Here is a 23,431-nt window from a genome sequence, read left to right on the forward strand (position 1 = left end):
CCATTTCGTTTGAAGCAAATGCAAGTGAGAGGTGGAATCTGATTGATCAATATGAGGGGCATAGATTGGTTGGTTGGTTGGTTGGTTGTTTTACGCCGCACTCAGCAATATTCCAGCTATATGACGGCGGTCTGTAAAAAATCGAGTCTGGACCAGACAATCCAGCACTAATATCATGAGCATCGATCCACGCAATTGGGATCGATGACATGCATCAAACAAGTCAGCGAGCCTGCATGACCACCCGATCCCGTTAGTCGCCTTTTACGACAAGCATAGTCGCCTTCTACGGCAAGCATGGGTTGCTGAAGACCTATTCTACCCCGGATCTTCGGGTCGAGGGGCATAGAAGGGACACGTAATAGCCAATGGTGGCGCTACGGACGAGCCCCAAAATTCCAGCCTAGTTCGGCAAGGATGGAAACTGAACTTTTACAGTCAGTTAACTCCCTTGCCTCGGGAAGATTCTTCCTCTTCTAGAAATCCAAATAAACATGTTGTAGAGATCTGGAGTGAGTATGGTTTTATGCCGCTTTTAGCAATATTCCAGCAATATCACAGCAGGGGACACCAGAATGGGCCTCACACATTGTGCCAATGTAAGGCACTAAACCCGGGCGTTCTGCGTGACGAATATAATCTCTAGAACTGACCAGCCGCCAAGATGATGTAGTTTCAGCACAAGAAGCTCCAAGTCCATACTGTACATACTCGATTATCCAGTGTAATATATGTCCACTCTGTTATGATAAATACCCTGGCCATATTCGTTCTGAGCCCGATTCAAATTGGATGGCGCTATAATTGCCGGTCAATCAAATTACAATCACGAGCGAGAAAAAATCTGCGCTGAGATAGCTAATGATAAAATAGATAGAGATGGTGAAGTGGCAGCAGCGAAGCTTTGGTGTTGAAAGGGCCCAGGATATTTATGATCATAGAATTGATACATAATATACCCTGGATAATCGAGGATGCGTCGGTTTCTGGTTGGGCCAACCTCTAGACCATCTAGCTTGGTAACGGTGTAAGAATCTACATCGAAACGTTGCCATATGCTATAAACCAGAAGTTGTTATCCATAAAGTTGTATGTTTTCTTATTCTTTTGAGGGGTATAAAAGGGCTGGTCGGCTCTTAGTCAGTATGGTGTAGGGTTTCCATGTTGAATTGTGCCCTGGTATCTCAGTGGGTATAAGTACGGGCTAGTACAAGCAGCCACAGCCACGCACGCAAGCACAAACACACATAGCGAGAGAGCGACACACAAATACGTGCATGTTCGTTGCTCTGGAAGTACAATAATCATGAAGAACGGAACTCCATTTCACGTCACTCTATAAATAATACCATGTATGGGTCAATTCCTTCCTTGTCAAGTCATCAGGTCAGCTCCAGTTCCTATTAGTCTGTGACACTTGGCTTTCCCACTACCGAAATCAAATATGGAACTGACGTGGGCGCATATAATAACTTATAATTTGATTGGTCCACCCGTTTTAGTGTCACGTTATTGTCTCCTTGTCATTGGTCGGTAAGTGCCGAGAAGCCAAACACAATCATCTGCATTTCAAGTTGAGTCCTCCTTCAGTCCTTGTAAACAAGAGCTGTGAGGCGAGCAGCGGAACACACACACACACACACACACACACCTGTGTGGAGGACGGATACCTGGATTTATCATATAATGGGTAGGTTTCTCGGCAGGATAAAGCCAACGGATAAAAACGATATCCGTTGGGGTCATATGCGGATAGAGATGCAAATATCAAAGGTCAAGTAGGACTACTTTCGCTGTTTATAAACAAACATGGCGTCACCATCGTCATTCGGCGATCGAGTCAGAATTAACCATCGGGAATCTGGATAAACTACAGGGATAATTGCTATCATTATCAAAAGAACAGTCTAATACAGTCGTGCCTCGTTTATACGGACACTTGCGTCATTTCACAATTCGTCCGTATAAACGAATTTCCGTATAACTGAAACCAGCTTCTTACTGGAAGAGTTACTTCCCTTCAATTATGCAACTCATGACAGATGACAGAACAAACAGATACATCCACTCAATCTTTATTCATACACGTTTCAAAAAGTCTGTCATGGAAGTTTGAACTTTACCACATTTTGAGGTTTGAATTTTAAACAATAATGTGTCACTTGGTTAATTGACTTCTCACGAATCAAAGGATTACCACCAGCGGAAGGATTACCACCCTCGGAAGTGTATTGTCCGGATAAGTGAGACAATTTTGTGTGCATTTCAGTGTTTTGTGTATGAAAATGACCGAGTCAGAATTAACCATCGGGAATCTGGATAAACTACAGGGATAATTGCTATCATTATCAAAAGAACAGTCTAATACATGTATACTGAAAATCAGTGTCTAACTGTGACGTAGCTAAGGCATTTTATAAGTTTTGGCAACCAAGCGGGATCAGTAGCCATATCTGTGCTTGTAGACCTCTGCGGCTTAAAACCTTCTCCACAAATTAAAGTAGTTGGATTTTGCCGAAATATGTTTGAATTGTTACCTTGTTTCGTTTAGTCGCTGTGTGTACATCTGACTACACTTCTTAACGTTATGACAGGACAGACCGACTGTCAACAACGTCTGACCGTGGCCGTGACGTCTCATGATAGACTAGGGTTAGAGTAGCTTCCCTTTGACAAAGGGCAGTTACTCTAGCGAACAGACCGATGGATTGCCGCGAAAGGCAATTAAAAACAACTGTTATTTTGCGTATATGTTGCTTCGCCACTGTATAAGAAACAGATTTCAGTTGGAACTATATTGGCTACTGTCACTGTCCAACTGACACATCACTTACCCTGTGACGTAATAGATATTAAAGCGCCAATTCCAGGAAAACTCGCAATATTTCGGTAACGTTTGTGAGAGAGGGAAAGCGATTTTAAAGCACAGAATTAAAGAATGACATTATATGATAAAGAGCTTATCACGCTTGTGTGTTTGGGGATGGTAAATATCCTGTATTAGGAATAACTACTATGTATTTAGGTCGCCAAGGCTCGCTAAATACAATGTTTATTCCTAATGCAGGATATTTACCATCCCCAAACACACTCGCGTGATAACCTCTATTACTCTGTAAATTGTGACAGGGCCTGTTCAATAGTTCTTTGTTCAGTTGTCTCAACTTTCAGCTTAACTCTGCGGTGGTGAGTATACCACATGTATTTATCATCCAAACCTGGCTCCCACAGGAGATATCGCTTGGGTGAGATTTATAGAATAACCCACGAGGTACGAGTGATTACGGAAAATATGTCACGAGTGAAATTAATGTTTTAAGTTAAAACATTAATTTCACTCGTGACATATTTTCCGTAATCACTCGTACCGAGTGGGTTATTCTATTTATTACCCATATTCATATTAAAGACAAGTTTCAAGAAAAAAAACAATCAACTTTCGCCGATCAACAATCAGCTGTTTTGTATCAATTCGCGTGTGAAAAAATACTGTCCACGCATTCCAACCGCATTATTCAATTAACGTGTTGTTACGCGTGAAAAAAAATAGTTCTGTTAAAAGATTGTAAAGATCACATTATTGCAGTTATATTTCTGTCCGATTTACACAGCGTACAGTATCTAGCATTGATAAAGAAGACAGGTTTCCAAAAAGGTTCATCAGGTTTTTTAATCAAAGCTTGTTTTGACAAGATCTCGTCACTGATAGACAGCCCCCGTCGTGCATCGGCAGATAGGCTACATGCATTTCACATTGAGAAGAGGAAACGCGGAAAACCTGTCAATTGTTTTATGTGTCATTTGACAAAAATGCAAAAACCTATAACAACGACATAGACGGAATGTACAGAAGTCTTGTTTGTTAGAGAAAAGTTACGAAAAGTAGGTAAACTTTGAAAAGTACGATTGCTGTCACAGTGTCGGAATGAATGACCCGACTTGACCCAGATATGAGACAGCCGAAACCAGGAATGACAAGAGAACCAGTTACAGTTTAATCCGGACAACAAGTTTAATTAACATCGTGTGTGATTTGAGACAAGTGTCACTGATGGGAAACATGTGCATGTGGGATTTCAGGAGTATTTGTCAAACGCGGAATGGACACAGTCAGATGACGGGAGTTTGTTGATATTTTGATGTGATTCATAATGGTCGAATACCTGTTGATAGACAAACACGGTATCTGGATATTTGGCGCCAAGCTGCCCGCATTCACGGAGTTCATTTAGTTCAATATCGGACACAGGATCAGCTCACTGGGGTAAGTTTTCCATTCTTTGTATTTTTAATTATTTCTGTTTTGATTTCAAAACCTCCGAGTTCAGCAAAGTGCATCGATTTTGCAACCAGATGCTGGTAATCATGTCGCTAAGGTAACACTCCATGCTACCCTTCATCTCCTTCAAAGTAGACAGTTCGAATTCTGAACTGTCTGATGTGCATGCCGAAATGATATATTTGCAAAAAATAATATTTAGTTGCACCTTTACTGTGTCATTAACCCTCATAGTCATATTGTCAGCGGACGTCAGTCAGCCTGCTTACCGCTCTGCGCCGTACTTTGCAGACGTCGCGTTTACGAAAAACGTATACATTGTATAAAAAGTGTCACGTCCTTATTTCTTCACACAACGTTACGAAATTGTACAAAATAGTGTATCTTTATGATGTCTTTCGGAAAGTCTAAATGTCGTTGCAAAATGAATTTGAAAGTGTGAGTAGTCATATTTTTCGTGTTTTTCTTTATACATTTGTGAACTAAGTTCATGTCAACTTGTCAAGTTTAGACTTTTTCATTGTGTTTTCATTTTCATTGGCAGTTATCGATGTCATCATCGTTCACAAAGGCAAACCTGTCTATACAAAGTCCGGTTTTTGGATTCGGGTGGTCGAAAAATTCATCAAACAGCAAGCCCTCTAACACAGACGCAAACCAGGACTTGGTGGTGATGATCTTGGCGCCCTAGAAACAGTTTCTGACAACATCACAATCTGAATCTTGGAACTTCAATCTGGCCATATGCAGTTTTGACAAGAAATACATTAAATGTGTTCAGAGGTTGAATTATACGAATAACTTTTCATGTCAGTCAAATCTCCGTCCGCTTTAACGAGGTCACTTACTTTGACAGGTCTCAAATGGCCAGCCATGTTTGTTTACAAACGGGGCCGCTGACGTAGTTTTGGTTTTTACTGTAAAATGAAAATCATGTGAAATAAATGAAAAAAATGATAATGTGAAATCATGTTGTTAATGAAACTATGTGTCTTGTCTTAAAAATCTCGAATCAGTGAGATTGTAGCACGTAAAACATCTGAAGGGAAAGGCTTGGATTTGTGAATGAATGGGATGAGAAAAAAATAGTTCCGTTGTCCAATGAAAATTGATCTTTGTTCCACTGACCAATCAGCTTCGAGAATCACTAATTGCACACTGTGCAAATATCAAAAAGTTATTACACTGCATATTTGAGCCCATATGGGTAATAACAAGCGATATCTATACTGTAGATATTGCTGCAATGAAATAGCATCACAATGCTTTGCAGACCATTGTGACGCCATTGGTTACCATGACGTCACAATCAAATGACATCACTAATGTCTCTGCTACTGAAGCTGTTAGCAGCACTTTTTACACTTAAGACACTGCTTATTACTTTCTACAAACTGAAAAAGTTGGAAGACTGATGTTGGATGATAAATAAAATCTCACCCTCGTGTCTTTTGATATCAAATATATCAACACTTGTTGATAAAAGTGGAAAAAAATCCTCGGCAAGCCTCAGAGTTTTGCCACTTTTATCATTTCGTGTTGATATATTTGATATCAAAAGACACTCGGGTGAGATTCTCTATATCTCACATACTGTCAACCATAAGCTGTGCAATAATATATGATATGAATACGACAGCATCTTATAAATAATACCACCGTCTTTGTTTGGGTCAGGATGACGAAGTTGCTTAGTCTGTCATTCTGAAACAAGTATATATATATGAACTACGAGGGCTTGAAAGCAACATGAACAATATTTCTTTAAATTTATTTCCTTTTTGAAATCTTAAAATATGTTTTTGACAACTATGCGATTACCTCCCTTCCATAGTAGCATATTCAGACAGAAACTAGGTCAAACCGCCTTTCATTTATGACGAACCGGCACGCAGACACTGTCTCCCTCTCATTATTATTGTCATCTTTCTAACAAATATCATGCATTTCAGGTTTTACATTAAAATCAAAACTAGACAACTCACAAGATATCGAGAATTTTAAGCACTACGAGACCAAAAATAATTGTTAACAAAAACATAGAAAAGCATGCACTTTCTATTCAATTACCCAAAAGGCCATATTTCAATTACCATAGACTTTTCAGAAAACTGTTATAGATAGACAAGTAGAGATTGCAGAAGTGCATCAGTTGTACCCCGCCATGACATATACTGTCATGTGCAGAGGAAGCAAGTGTAAGCAATGGGAGGAGAGGATTGGTGTAAAGTTCAAATTGGTTGTTATTAATGTAGTTATATTTGGATATCACAATAAAAGAAACAGTGTCTTTAAATGGTCAGCACAAGGAAAACTCAGGCAAGAAAACTGGGCCTGTCAGGCAGAACTTGATATATACCCACTATTAGAATCAATGATATAAAAATTAACTGAATACAAGTCCTATTTTTGTAACACAAAAAATGCCATTCTTAAACATGCTTTGGCAGCAAATGTCAATATTTCTGGTCAAAATGTTGGCTGGGTTAAATAAAACTAAACTTTGAAATAGTAAATACAAATAAATGTAATGAATCCATTGAAATAGACTTCAGTCAAAATTTCGAAATATGTTCACCCATTCATTAAGGGATTCCCATTTATCCAACATCATGTTAAGAACATACAGGCTGGTCAAGTCTTCTATGCATATTGATAATTGATATTGTAAAAACAAAGCTCAAAGGTCACATTTCTCAAAACTTTGTGTAAGTAATCACAATCTAAAAATTGAAACTAGTAGATATACAAAAACACCAGTAACGGGATCGGGTGGTCAGGCTCGCTGACATTGTTGATGCATGTCATCGTATACCAATTCCGTGGATCGATGCTCATGATGTCACTCACTGGATTGTCTGTCCCAGACTCGATTTTTTTACAGACCGCTGTCATATAGCTGGAATATTGCTAAGTGCGGCGTTAAACAACAAATAAACAAAACAAACAAACAAAAACACCAACCTACTGGAACACCGTCTCAGTAAAACATGTGACCTCTTAGAAGATGAGCAACATTATGCACTGTCTTGCATCAAATACAGACCAAGAAAGAGAATCACAAATAATCCTCAATCATGATAAAGAAATTGGTACACTCTGTCTACCAACATTTCAATTCTGTATGTTACTCCATCATTTGCATGAAAGTAAGGATATTTCAGAAAATATACCACCCATGTAATTACCTTAAATGCAGTTGACCTCATGGAATGCTCAAAGAAAATAATTGGATTCGAACCCATGATGTTCCGGGATAGAATAGGTCTTCAGCAACCCATGCTTGCCGTAAAAGGCGACTATGCTTGTCGTAAAAGGCGACTAACGGGATCGGGTGGTCAGGCTCGCTGACTTGGTTAATGCATGTCATCGATCCCAATAGCATGGATCGATTCTCATGATGTCAATCACTGGATTGTCTGGTCCAGACTCGATTATTTACAGACCGCCGTCATATAGCTGGAATATTGCTGAGTGCGGCGTTAAACAAGAAACCAACCAACCAACCTTGTATGTACAACATTACCATAGTTTTGCTCAATTATCATATTGTTTCTATGTCATTATAAAACATTGTTTTAAAATAAACTTGTTATAATGTACCTTTGTTTGTTGAATGTACCTGTGTGTTTTGCACTTATTGGTCGTGTATTTTGTAGTTTGTGATAGTGTAATATTGCCACTGTTTCTTCTTGGAATGTTACGCAATACATATCTCATCTAAAACATCTTTGTTGTATGATAGTTTGTTGAGGTTGTGTTCGGGTGCACAGTTGGCCCAACCACCTGCTATTCTCTATGCAGAGTTGTGTCCCTTGGGCACGCCAGAAACCTATGTCCAGATAAGGTCACTCTTATTTCATTTCAAAAACTCCAAATTTTTCAGAGAAACTAATATGGCGCTCTACTTCATTCAGAAATAAACTAACTCTTATATTAGAATAATAATAATAATAGTTATTCATAATTTAATATCAACACAGACACAGTTAGAAGTAAAATATGGTGCGTTCGAATGCATTATTCTTTCACTAGTTCCACTTTTATATGCTTCAGTATTGTTGCGCCATGCATTATTCATCCCCGCCCTAAAGACCAAATGGTGTGTATGAGTTAGTTTGCTTTTGACTGAAGGAGAGCGCCATATTGGATTCTCTGAAAAATTTGGAGTTTTTAAAATGAAATGAGACTTACATTCTTTGATTGAGGAATTCTTTTTGATGTAGCTAGTCCATGGTAATTGTTCACTTTGTTTTCAAAAGAGCTAAAAATGTTTAGGGGAAATCTATCTCCTTTCGCTGAAGATAACCAGTCTATATTTTGTAAGAATAAACTATTGCCCATTGAGCTATTATCTCCTGTATCTATAGGCGTAGTAAACAGCTTCATCGCGCACTGATCTTGCAATGCTGTACATCGTATCTGATTCAAGATGTAAACTACCGCGGGTTTGGAGAGTTAGTGGTTATCCCCCTTACCCGAATAGCTCTATTGCACACTACCTTTGCCATGTATCATATGTTATTCAGGCAGCCAGCGAGAAACCGTCAGGGAGGAGTCCAGGTCAAACATGTGACGTGCACCCAATCTTTCTCCCTTCACACTGCTATTGCAACTTATTGTTTAATTAAATGACACGATTACATACCAGATTTCTATTAAGTATGATTTTGTTAAAAAAAATACTTCTGTAAAACAACGGGTTTGACATGAGAACTTTGTAATTAGTTGTCTTTATAATCAGACGTATGGTGCTTGCTGTGCAGAGTTGTTGCTGTGCACATTGTTTCAAGTAAATCACTGTCTGTAATGTATGATTCATACCGTTCGATGCGTAGGTTTAGGGTTCTACACTGTTTATAGATTACGCTTTTCTAAACTTCCGGCACTGATTATACACCCGGATATCTTCATTGTTTCTGGATACATAAGAAATCAACAACTTGGTCGGCAGTTTGCTATCATTTTCCTTAAAAATAATACGGTTGCATGATGTATTACCGGTTTCGGCTCGCTGAATTTGTTGATGCATTCGTGGATTGATGATCATGATGTCAATCATTGGATTGTCTGGTGCAGACTCGATTATTTACAGACCGCTGTCATACGGCTGGGATATTACTGAGTGCGGGGCTAAACAACAAACCAACAAACAAAAATATGTTGGGTTGAACATAGTAACATTCTTCATAACACACTTCAGATCATAAAACAAACCCAGTTAACCAAACGGAACCGTACATAAGAGTAATGGGTTTGATGCCGCTTTGAATAGTATTCCAGTTATAGCACGGCGTGTCCGCTTGATATGGGAGGAAAGCCCGAAGTGATGCAGGTCTTAGACGTTCACCACTGTGGTGAAACCAAGGAGAACAGATTTGGTGCTGACAAACCAAGAAACATAATTGGGGCGAACCAGGATCCGAACACACTGTCATAGGTCACAACCCTGTAGAGCGGATTGTAGCGCCTTAGGCAACTTGGAGAACCGTGCAGTATACAACTGTAACAAACTATCGGCCAACAAAGATGTTTTAGATTTTATTTATTGCGTAACTTTTCATGAAGAAACGGTGGCAATATTTCACTATTACAAACTAAAAAATATATGCACAGTAAGTAAAAAACACACAGGTACATTCAACATACAAAGGAGGTACATTATAACAAGTTTATTTTAAAACAAATGTTTTATAATGGTATGGAAATGATATGAGAATTGATTAAAACTATGGTAAAGTTGTACATACAAGGAATTGTTTGAAAATATTAAGAATTGTTCCTTTGTGCAGAGTGTACCAACTTCTTTATCATGATTGAGGATTATCAATGGAAGTGATTCTCTTTTTAGGTTGTATTTTATACAAGACAGTGCATAGTGTTGCTCATCTTCTCAGACATTACATGTTTCAAAGAGACGTTGTTCCAGTAGGTTGGTGTTTTTTGTATATCTTCCAGTTTCAACTTTTTGTTTGTGAAAACTTAAACGGAGGTTTGAGAAATGTGACCTATGAGCTTTGTTTTTACAATGTGTAAGATAATTCTTAATATTTACAGATGACTTGACCAACCTGTATGTTCGTCACTTGCTGTTGGACATGAGGAAATCCCTTAATGAATGCTTGAACATGTTTTGACATTTGGACTGTTTATTTACAGTAGATTCATAATATTTATTTGTTTTTACTATTTCAAAAGTTTGTTTTATTTAACCCAGCCAAAATTTTGACCAGAAGATTGATATTTGCTTCCAAACCATGTTTAAGAATGGCATTTGTTGTGTTAATAGGACTTGTAATCAATTATTGGTACTAATAGTGGGTATATAACAAGTTCTGCCCGACGGTCCCAGTTATGTGTTATGTGTCAACTCTAAGTAATGCTTTACAAAACCTTTCTGGAAGAAGTGCATCAATATTTACACCCCAAACTTTACAATTATATTACACGATCTGTTCTATAAGGGTTTTAACAATATTATTGCTAACTTGACCGGGATGTTGATTTTGTCCTTTATTCCCCCAAGAGCTAACTCGCTGTCAACATGCGCGTTGACACCACTATGAGTGTGTCAACGTGATACCCCATGTTCCTTGAAAACAATAACAAATGTTTTCTACTTTTATATTACATACATGTTTAAACCGAAATAAATCATATTCTCATTTCTGATTCTGAAAGTACGACATGCAAATTACAATTGTTGTTATGTTCAGGGTAACACATGTGCGCACGCACGCACGCACGCAAACACACACACACACACACACACGCGCGCGCGCTTCCAAAGCCGAAAATAGTACTTTGGAAAAGAGAGAGCGATTTGTGACGGCAATTCATCTGCGAACGCTCCCATAAACGATGGTAAGGTCTTATTGTCACGGGTACATTATTGGGCGAGACTATACCTGAATGATAGTCACACAATGACTTTCTACAATAATCAGACAAGCATCGTTAATATGTTTTTTATTTTCCTTATAGAATGCAATGGGTCCCAATTTACCAGCTGCTCGGCAGGAATACATGGAGGCCCTGATTGCAAGTTTGGTGGACGGAGAGGTGTTGTCTGACTGCACCAGTGATCATCTGAAACAGCTGTTGGTGAACTTGATGAAAGGATTGGAGCAGAAATACCGTCATGTTGGGGAAGCCATGCTTCAGACGAGGGGTTGCCTCGACAACCTACAAACATTGTATCTGGAGGCAGAGGAAGAAGCCCTCGCACAGTTCCATGCGCGCATACAGTCGGCCACAACTTCCGGTCACGCTGGTACGTCACCTTTGTGAATACTTATTCTAATATAGGACAGAATAATTATAAGAATAGCGTTGGCATTACAAACTGCGAACATTCCATCGTTTTGAGTCTGAAGTTTAGATTACCTTGCTCAAATTGGGGGAGGGGGGTCACTGACTGACCTTGGCAGTCTATTGATTGTGTGGAAATGTATTGTATGACGTTTGACACCTGTTCATGCTCAACCTTTTTCCCACTTCGTGAACTTGTGTGTGTCGGCACATGCAATCTTGCCATTATCATCTCCTCAAAGTTTTCTATCTGACAATAAGCCGATGTACGCCGCACTGGACCGACCGAGTGGGGACATATGTTTAAAATTCTATTTTACCCGCCCAGCGTTTTCCAGTATTATTATTCTAGATTTCTGTGTTTTTCTGTCCACAGTGGATGCCCATGTTCACCGCAGAGCTATTCAGTCTTGCTACACTGATCTTGTTAGAAATATTGACATCAAGAACACCACTTTGTCAGATGAGTTTGTCGCTCAAGGATTCATAGATGCCGCGGACGCCGACTCATTGACAGGGATAAAGTCAACAAAAGCTGCGAACGAAGCCTTCCTGAAACGAGTTTGCATTATGTTTGCATTTGAACAATTTATGGATACATTTCTCCCAACTCTGACCCCATATGTGCCAGAAAGTATTGAAAAGAAATTAAGAGATCTGACCGATCCAGAAGTCTCCCGATCTGGTTCAGTTGTCGACAGATGTGCGGTATGTCAGGTGAAAGCCTACGTCAATCCAAGAGAAATAGCTGACAAATTGCTGGAGATGACAGCCATTTTACCCAACCTTCACACAGACCTAAAGAACCAGACTCTCAGTTCGGAGTCCAGATGGGCACGCATCATTGATGTTGTGAAACAACCAGGGCAGATCGTAGAGGCCTTGCGGAATATTCTGCCGTGTCCTGTCTTCCAGGAATTCGACCTCGAAAGGGTTGATGCATTCGTCTGCAGATGTCCAACCTCAGGAGAAGAGAGTGGTATGGCTGAGTTTGTTGAGATGGAGGCTGCTGAACAGACAGTTCCAAAAAGTCAGCTTGGTGAAAGAGATAGTGGGACAGACAATGAAGGTACCTCAAAACACACAAAACTGTTTTGACCTCATAACACCATCATGTCCATGGCATGCTTATAGCACAAATACAACAATAATGACAGTAGATGCAGATTTATTTAACTTTATCATGTAAGTACAGGAAACGTTGGCTGGTAATTCCCAGTGCCAGGGTTTGATGGTCCTGGGTTTGGATCCTAGATCCAGGATTATGACACTAGGCTTGTCAGCACCATGTCCATGCTTTTGGGTTTCAACAAAGTAGTAACGCGCCCCACGTGGCTTTCCTGACACTTAAACTGAAGTATAGTTTTAAGAGGCTTTAAATCAAACTCACTCACACACTCACTCACCCATCCAGTCTTGTCTGAAAAAGCTCCGCGGTTAATTCGTGGTTAGGCATTTATCTCTAGAGTGGCACCATGATATTTCTGGAATATTGCTAAAAGCGGCGTAAAACCATACTCACGCACTCAAACCGAGGAAATCAAATGCTAATGCCTGAACAATAGGTTAACCCTTCCAACATGTGGATATATATAAAGCATATATAAATATTTGCTAGCAGTAAGCTCTTGTTGAATGTGGCGTTGTGAATGTTATTTCAGAAATCCTTGGAAAGGTATTGAATTATGTATGGTCACTTGTAAATCTTAGGAAAGCATTGTTATAGGGTATTTTAATTGACAGGACGCTATTTGGCTTACACTTGTCATTGATTGGGTGAATATTGTTTAATGCCGAAAAGGAAATAACTCGTCTGCTTCTTCATTGAATTAGGATAGCGAGCTCAACATCGATGATAAAACAACATTAAAAGAGAATGTGTATTCCAAGATCCAAAGACGTCACAACCAAGGAGCTCTTATTGCAATCTAACAAACCACGTCTTACTACTTTCATGTATACTTAATACCGAATAATTTTCGTTACAGACTGCCATGCCCACAGGATCGGTGTCCAACGGGTACATCGCCTATTGGTTACTTCCTTGCAAGGCAAAGGGCCTGAATTATTTAAGAAGTTAGTTGAAATAAATGCCCTCAAGGATTGCGACGTTGCGTCACTGGCAGCCATGTCGAATGGAAAGATGCAAGCTGAAGCTACACTAAGAATTGTCCAGAATACGCTTTCGTTTGGACAGTTCGTGGAAAACTTCCTGCCCGTGATATCTACATCCTGTCCCGAGTCAGTATATGGAGATCTGCTCACATCCGTGTGGGTAAGCAGGGCCAAGCCTCACCCTTCCACATGCAGCGTGTGCCAGACTAAAGATAGAATTGACCCAAAACGACTTGCAGATATCTTCTTAGAAACTGGATATATCACCGTAAACGTGCACAGTGACTTGAAAACAAGTGGACTCGGTAAAGAACATAAATGGGACATCATCTGCAAGAAGGTTCCGGATGACGTCATCCTTGCAGCTCTGAAGGAACAGTATCCTGGTTTCTTCCAAGACGCTCACCTAGCAGATGTCACCATGTTTGACTGTCACTGCGACAATGCCACCCTCAGCGACACCGTCACGGACATCGCCTGCATGGATGACGTGGAAAGTGTTGACGGTGAGTATGTCCTTGAGTGAGTTAGTGAATGTTTTTAGACGCGGCAGTCAGCAATATTCAAGCTAAATTACAGGGGTCGGAAAACTATCTCGTCTGTACCAAGTACACTAGTGGTTTATTGCATACTGTCAGTCACATGGCACACTGTGACCACAAGCTTCAGATTTAAGCTCTCTCTTACAATTGAAGAAATGGCCGCCAGCAACCCATGCCTGTTGTGATCGGATGATCAAGCTTGGTTGATTTAGGAGATATACATACTGTGTTTTCAATGTAGAGCTTGGTTACCTGTAGATATAACCGCGCTTAATTGAATTTGGAACCGAACGCGTATGATTGTCTGGTTCAAACTCGATTATTTACAGACCGCCGAAACACTACTGGACTATTGCTGAGAGCAGCGTTAAACAGCAACACACACACACACACACACACACACACACACACGCAAATAATTCTGATTTTCCTTCTCCCATACAACAATCACGAGTTGCTTGCGGCCTAACTTATCCTAGACAACACATACTGTCAACTATATCTACAGTATATTTCATTTGCTACAAAGTACAATTCGCCGAAGATCTGAATGTAAAGGCAATGTCAATGACTTCAGCTAACGTTTTGCGTCCTTTTCAGGTGCCTCTTTAACTGAGTCCCCAGAGGAGATGGGTGTTGACATGAAGACACAGGCGACACGGTTGAGGTCTGACCAACATGATACAAGAATACAAGAGATATTTCAGTTGCACTGCAATAAGTCCTCCGGGAAAACGGAAACTGATGGAACACACGTGCCCGCTTCACGTGGACAGGATGACAATCGCAACAAAAGAACATCTTCGGACGCTTCATGTGGACAGGATGACAAGCACAACAAAAGAACATCTTCGGACGCTTCACGTGGACAGGATGACAAGCACAACAAAAGAACATCTTCGGACGCTTCACGTGGACAGGATGACAAACGCAACAAAAGAACATCTTCGGACAAAAAGACTACGTTTTACTCGCGAACGAACAGGTCAACAGGCACCGACAGAAAAGCTGCCGTCACATCTATTGATGACCTGGATCTCTATGTCTACTACGATCGGAATGGATTCTTCACACGTTTCTACAAATATCTGAAGGATAAATGGGCTCGACTTGCAGGGGCAGGACGTGAACAGCCGAGACTCTTTGACTTCGATGCATATATATTGTATAGTGAGGAAAGATTGGACTTTGTGATGAAGATTCTCGGTTGCGATGAACTGTCTGATTTCCGGTTCTGCGTAAAAGATCGGGATTTCGATATTGGAAGAAGTATTGCAGATTGCATTTTTGAAAATGTTGAAAAGAGTCGTACTGTTATTGTGATAAGAGATAAATGTCTTGGCATCAATGAATGGGAAGAATTTGAAGCAGGTGTAGTATGTGGAGCTAATGCTCGGAACAAGACAAGGGTTCTAAACATTGTTTATGACAACGCAACAAACCCCACCAGACTTCAACAACTCTTCAAGATAGGGCTCACCCTCTCATTCCCAAAATCGGAAGATAAACAGAATTCTTTTTGGAAACGTGTTGCTAGTTTCTTACATGATGACAGTCTTCGTTCTCCATATTTTTAAGATAATCCAGTACTGTGAGCTGTGACTGAACCGGACGACAAGATGATCCTTGAAGACTTGACTGCACCTGGCAACATGATCCATGAAGACTGTGACTGTACCTGGCAACATGTTCCATGAAGACTGTGACTGTACCTGGCAACATGTTCCATGAAGACTGTGACTGTACCGGCCAAGATGATCCATGAATTCTGTGACTGTACCTGGCGACATGATCCATGAATACTGTGGCTGTACCTGGCAACATGTTCCATGAAGGCTGTGACTGTACCTGGCAACATAATCCATGAAGACTGTGACTGTACCGGCCAAGATGATCCATGAATTCTGTGACTGGACCTGGCGACATGATCCATGAATACTGTGGCTGTACCTGGCAACATGTTCCATGAAGACTTGACTGTACCTGGCAACATAATCCATGAAGACTTGACTGTACCTAGCAACATGATCCATGAATAGGGGAAACCAGGGCAGAGCGCGCCTTCGGGGCAAAGCGAGAAAGCGTTACCGCCCCTTATCAGCCGTCAGATGGCGTGATTTTAAGTGATCATCTAATGGGAGAAGACGTTAAGAAGCGCCCAAAACCACGCTGACGCCATATGTACGAGTAGTGAAGGTACGTTTCTAAACATACGAAAAAATGTGATTTTGCTGTAAGGAATGTACATATTTTAATGCGTTTCTTGTGAGAAAACATAACATGATATCCAAAACATTTGTGCATTTGCAAAACATGTTGGCATCAAGTATCTTTTGGAGTTAACATGCGACAGTTCGAGACCCAGTAATTACGTGTTATTTAATTATCCAGTGATCCTGTCATTGGGGTAAAAGGAGCCCGGGGGTGCGGTTTGCCCCATATGATCTGATTGTTTTTGTTTGTTTTTCAGGATGTTGGTAGATGGTCTGGACAAATTTGTCAGCGGGGGAAACATTATATATCAACTTACAAAAAGAGAAGTTGGACAAACAAAAGCTTCATCTCGGGGAATTTCAAACAATTATCTTTGTATATTGTTAACGAAACTCTTTTTTTCCGAACCCGACGATGACACTCAGAGGAACATTGTTTTTCTGCTCATTAATCTGACTAGAAGCCATACTTACTTTGGTGAGAAGTCAACTGAGGCACTGAGAGAGATTTTTACATCACACAACTTCGGGCCTGAGCAGGATCCCTTGTCAGTTATTGAATGTGCACCTTAAGTACCTTAAAAGTGTTTCTCCACTCATAGATTGCCAGTACATCTATATTTACCAAGACTACTACCTTATCGAGGCCTATGTTGATGACTTGCGAATGTAGACTTTACAGAAGAAAATGGTGAGAAACTATATCAGAAAAACTAAGCAAGGCAGCTATGGCTGTGAAGCCATAAAGCGTTCACTAGATGATATCAAATCAGGAAAATCTATTCGTCAAGCATCAAGAGACTATGAAATTCCCAGGGAGACACTCCAGCGGCACGCTAAAGGACAGGTTAAAAACTCTGGGTTATTAGGCAGATTTAGGAAGGTATTCAATGATACATTCGAGTCTGAACTAGTTTCTCACATTCTGCGTATGCGTATGTTTTACGGATTGACCTCCACTGACATTCGTTCATTGGCCTTTACACTTGCAGAACAAAATGGCCTTGACCACCCTTTGAACAAAGCAACAGGGAAGGCAGGGGAAGAATGCTTGAAGGGCTTCATGCAGCGACATCCTGATTTATCCATCCGAAAGCCGGAAGCTACCAGTATATCCAGAGCTGTTGCTTTTGATAGACTATCTGTGAACATTTTTTTCAACCTCCTCAAGGCCGAGATGGAGAAGCATTTATTTCAGCCAGATTCAATCTGGAATATGGACGAAAGTGGTATTAACAATGTCCATCGTCCACGGAACATTTTGGCGAAACAGGGCGAAAAACAAGTGGGAAAGGTCACGAGTGGTGAAAGGGGAAAAACTGTGATTGCGATCTGTTGCATGAATTCATCTGGCACCTACATACATCCTATGCTTATATTCCCCCAAAAGAGAATGTCGCCTGCTTTGATGAAGGGAGCACCATCAGGGTCTATTGGAAAGGCAAGTGATAATGGATGGATTAACTATGATCTGTTCCTCTGTTGGCTTCGGCATTTTGTTCAGTATGCAAAGCCATCTCACGACTGAAAATGCTTGCTCATTCTGGATGGTAACAGGAGCCACAAAATCTGGATGCTGTCAACTAGGCACGGGATCATGGAATTGTCATCATTGTGTTACCCCCACATACCACTCACAAGCTGCAACCCCTAGACAGGACATTCTTTGGGCCTCTCAAGGCTAACTTCAAAAAAGAAGCTGACAAGTGGATGCTAATGAACCCAGGCAGTAGAGTTGCATTCTTTGACATGGCACAATTGTTCGGCGCTGCCTAGACGGTGACGGCAACCATGCTGAAAGCAACCAATGGCTTTACCTGCACTGGGTATGGCTCTTTAAACCGAATGTTTTCACTGATGACGATTTTGCAGGCTCCGCTGTTACGGATGAACCCGAGCCGGAAACACAACTTGCCCGAACAGCCTTGCCTCGAGACAATCCTGGGTCAGGACCTAGGGCAACATCAGATGCCATATTGCCACCTGACAAGCCAGATTCCGAGCCTTCAACATCCGATGCCGCATTGCCACCAGACAAGCCAGATTCCGAGCCTGGAACATCCGATGCCGTATTGCAACCAGACATGCAAGATTCAGGGCCTGGAACATCAGATGCCGTATTGCCACCAGACAAGCGAGATTCGGGGCATGGAACATCCGATGCCGTATTGCCACCAGACAAGCCAGATTCAGGGCCTGGAACATCCGATGCCGTATTGCCACCAGACAAGCCAGATTCGGGGCCTGGAACATCCGATGCCGTATTGCCGCCAGACAAGCCAGATTCAGGGCCTGGAACATCCGATGCAGTATTGCCGCCAGACAAGCCAGATTCAGGGCCTGGAACATCCGATGCCGTATTGCCACCAGACAAGCCAGATTCGGGGCCTGGAACATCCGATGCCGTATTGCCGCCAGATAAGTCAGATGCAGAGCCTGGAACATCCGATGCCGTATTGCCATCAGATAAACCAGATTCAGGGCCTGGAACATCCGATGCTGTATTGCCAACAGACAAGCCAGATTCGGGGCCTGGAACATCCGATGCCGTATTGCCGCCAGATAAGTCAGATGCAGAGCCTGGAACATCCGATGCCGTATTGCCACCAGATAAGTCAGATGCAGAGCCTGGAACATCCGATGCTGTATTGCCACCAGACAAGCCAGATTCAGGGCCTGGAACATCCGATGCTGTATTGCCACCAGATAAGTCAGATGCAGAGCCTGGAACATCCGATGCCGTATTGCCACCAGATAAACCAGGATTACATGCATCAACTCTTACAGAACTGTCTGCAGGTCCTTCAGACGAACCCCAACAAGATGTAAGAGGACAGATTGAAGCACTTTCACCACTGCCAGTGAAACGCAAGATACGGAGCCGAAAGAGAACATCTGACTCTTCTATGGTAGTTACATCATCATCTTTCAAGAAAATGATGAGGAGAAAGGACAGAAGAGATCAAAGAAAAACAGCAGCAAGGCAAACAAGAAAGTTGCTGATGAGTCGGAGGTATGGCACTGTTTGTACTGAACGAGTTGTACACAGAGCCACCTACCGAGGACTGGCTTCAGTGCATTAAGTGTAGACAATGGTTCCATGCAGAGTGTGGAGATGAGAAGGATATTTGCGATCTCTGTCGTTGAAGTACATATACCTTTCTGCACCGTAATTCCTAAGAACACGTTAAGACAAATGTTGTCTTTCCCAGTTTGTGTTTTCATGTGTATTGTTTTGTTTAAACTAAGAACTAGTTATATTTGAATATGACCAGGAGCAGTTGATTGAGTGAGTTATTGTAGACACTTTGATAGGAAAGTGTTGGTTTGCAAAACCCATGTTACAGTTATTATTTAGTTTTGGAGTTACCTTCTTTGCATTCTTGTGAACAGACTGAATTTTACTGTCAGTAATATTATTTACAGATATTAAAGAAACTGGAAAATATATTATGGTCGAGCTGTTATTTGTGAAAGTTGGGTACAGTGGCCAAGCACTGGTCATTTTGCCCCAACCTACAGGGCAAAGTGGCCATGCAGTGTTTGTCAAAACACATTTACATAGATGTAACTTAATACAGCTGTGGAGGATTTTATTAACATGTACCATAATGGTGTCAACTGAAAGGATGTTGCAGTTGTGCTGTGAGTTTAATTATATCTTTGTTTAGAACCACAGCATTTAGACGAATGTGTTAATTAGAGGGTGCACTTTACCCTGGTGACTGTACCTGGCGATATGATCCATGAAGACTGTGACTGGACCTGGCAAAATGATCCATGAAGACTGTGACTGTACCTGGCAAAATGATCCATGAAGACTGTTGGTAATTGAAACAGTTTTTGTATTTCAAGGCTGTTTTACCAAGTTTGAATTTACCGGGTTTGGATTTGTGCCAGACTTTTCACCAAGTTTCAATTTCTCGGTTTTGGTTTGTGCTGTTTAGGATTTTGGCCACTATTTTGGAAACCACGTTTTGTTTGGAAGTTGATAGCTGCGGTTATCGACAAACTTTCACTTTTGTGGGGATTTGAGGCACCAAAATTATGTGAGTATGAACGGAGAATACTTTGTTTGTAGCCAATACATATTATTCTGCAGTTTACATGTTGTAAAAAGGTAATTGTTGTATATTTTATCGGCGAAAGATCTGGATCGTTGTAAGTGCTTAAAATCCGGAAAATCCCACAATAATATCTATCCTATGTAAACAATGCTGTCTGCATTATGGTGAAACAATATGGTATTTTAATGCTATTTTCACATTTATTTCTTTTGTAGATTAATTTGGTTTGAATTTTATACTTATAAGGCTTTGTATATTTTATTACAGCTTGTACCAGTCAATGTACCAGTTTCAGTCATTCAGTCAAAGTCAACTTTGTAAACCAGTGAACAATATGACAATCGGTCTGTCGGTCAAGTTTGTACAGTCAAGACAGTCGGTCAACCACAATATGTTGTCAAGGTTGAATTGGTCAGCCAAACTGTTTGAATGATGATTTGGAGTAATGTGAAAATTGTGACATTTGTCCTTCTGTCTGCGGTCAGTTGGAATTGTGACATGGTTCGAAAAATATGTTTAACAGCTGCGGTTGTTGAATAAATGACTGCATACAGAAATATTGCCTTAAATTTCATTCCCTACAAGAAAGACTTGACCGTACCTGGCAACATGATCCATGAAGGCTGTGACTGTACCTGGCAACATGATCCATGAAGACTGTGACTGTACCTGGCAACATGATCCATGCTGGTAGTGGCTGTACCTGGCAACAGGACCCATGAAGACTGTGACTGTACCTGGCAACATGATCCATGAAGGCTGTGACTGTACCTGGCAACATGATCTATGAAGACTGTGACTGTACCTGCCAAGATGATCCATGAAGTCTGTGACTGGACCTGGCAACGTGATCCATGAAGACTGTGACTGTACCTGCCAAGATGATCCATGAAGTCTGTGACTGTACCTGGCAACACGATCCATGAAGACTGTGACTGTACCTGGCAACATGATCCATGAAGACTGTGACTGTACCTGGCAACATGATCCATGAAGACTGTGACTGTACCTGGCAACATGATCCATGAAGACTGTGACTGTACCTGGCAACATGATCCATGAAGACTGTGACTGTACCTGGCAACATGATCCATGAAGGCTGTGACTGTACCTGGCAACATGATCCATGCTGGTAGTGGCTACTTTTAGCTATATGATACGTGAAAACTATGCCTGACTTTTATGGTAGACATGTGGAGGACATTTTCACATTTGACGCATCAGTGACAAAGATGATGATCAATGCAATTCCCTATTTTGACTTGTACCATATGTTTCCGTGTGTTTTTTTCAGGTTAACAATTGACTGGCCTTTGCGCGTGTTTGTGGCGGGGGCCACCGGTGGATCAGGATACGCTCACCTTTTCGCGAACACATCATTATTTGATAGTGATTCATAAACACATGTTCATGATATAGTCGAAATTGTGCAATCGGTTTTGGCAGAGAATTCTTTTGCATATGGAGTTTTGTCGCTTTTATTTACCTATAATATGATGCATGGAGGACGGCTGATTTTAGCCACTTAATGTTTGATTACTGTGACGGATTTTAGCTCTTTGATGCTTGATGACTGACTGATTTTAGCTCTTTGATGCTTGATGACTGACTGATTTTAGTTATATGATGCTTGATTACTGTAACGGATTTAAGCAATTTAATGCTTGATGACTGTGACTGATTTACCTATATGATGCTTGATGACTGTGACTGATTGTAGTTATATGATGCTTGATGACAGTGACTGATTTTAGCTATTTAATGCTTGATGACCGTGACTGATTTTAGCTATATGATGCTTGATGACTCACTAATTTTAGCTATATGATACATGAAGACATCTTCCCGGGGCAAGGGATTTATAAAAGGGGCTATAAATGCCCATTTTCCACTCTTGCCAAACGAGGCTGAAATTTCATGGCTCGATCGTGGCGCTGCCAGTGGCTATTACGAGTTCTGTCCCTTATATGTCCTTCTTGTTGACCAAGCAGATTCCTCCTCTCATAGTACTTGTATTTGCTTCAAACAAAAGACGATCTTAATATTTAATCAAGATCTATATTGGAATAAAGCGGTTCTTACCTCTCGAAGTGCAAGAGATCACTAAAACATGAACAGATTTGCAAAATATATGTTGACGCCCAGTTGACGGTACACATGCTCTGAAAATTCTGCAATCGCCCGAAATCTGCACGGCAGTCTCCATGTAGTTTTTTAACCGGATGTCGATTTGACTGTGCATAGATTCATTAGTCCAGCCAAAACAATAACTCCATAATTCAAGCCTAGTTCGCCTAGGGTGGAGTTTACAGTCCGTTCACTCCCTTGCCTCGGGAAGATGGTATGTAGACTATGACTGATTTTAGCTATGTGATTCTATCAGTCTGTTTGAATAGATGAAGACTGTAGGTGGTGGACCTTCTTGGGATCAGGGGTCACAGGGAGCAGGGGTCACAGGGAGCAGAGAGCAAATCGACCAAACACAGAACGCTGTGTTTCGTTGAAAAGACAACCTACATCATTATGTACATTTTAAAAAAATACGTCGTCCTCATGCATGGTTTATTCATTTAGTTTAACAAACAAATTATGTAAATTATGTATATACCCTTTGAACAAAGAATACTATCAATATTAGTTTGAAAGGTGGGATACAAAACCTTACCTTTCTCTAATGAACCAAGACGTATGATGTAAAGATTGAGAATTGAAGTATTTCTATATTTCCGTTTCGTGCACCGTTTCTAACAGCAATAACTGGAATTGATTCCTCAAGCCATTAGATTTGGCCGGACTGCTTTCTGAAAGACCACTTTGACAAATGTTGTGATGAGGTTGAATTAAAACTTTTAACTAAACTATTGTGCTAAAGAGACGTTATATGTAAAGACAGATCTAGTATGG

General features: G+C 40.8%; 1 protein-coding gene across 1 annotated transcript; it reads left to right on the forward strand.

Annotated features, from left to right (window-relative positions):
- The first annotated feature begins 1,675 nt into the window (after nt 1-1,675).
- LOC139454829 (uncharacterized) lies at nt 1,676-19,543 on the forward strand. The gene is made up of 8 exons (XM_071236453.1): nt 1,676-1,690; nt 11,264-11,552; nt 11,967-12,659; nt 13,579-14,211; nt 14,848-15,485; nt 16,718-16,724; nt 17,453-17,689; nt 18,333-19,543. Exons 2-8 carry the CDS (start codon nt 11,270-11,272, stop codon nt 19,541-19,543), a joined length of 3,702 nt encoding a protein of 1,233 aa, XP_071092554.1. The 5' UTR covers nt 1,676-1,690; nt 11,264-11,269.
- Nucleotides 19,544-23,431: the final 3,888 nt, after the last annotated feature.

Source organism: Haliotis cracherodii, unplaced genomic scaffold, assembly GCF_022045235.1.
Source record: "Haliotis cracherodii isolate W230 unplaced genomic scaffold, xgHalCrac1.p SCAF_1, whole genome shotgun sequence".
NCBI classification, from domain to species: Eukaryota; Metazoa; Mollusca; class Gastropoda; order Lepetellida; family Haliotidae; genus Haliotis; species Haliotis cracherodii.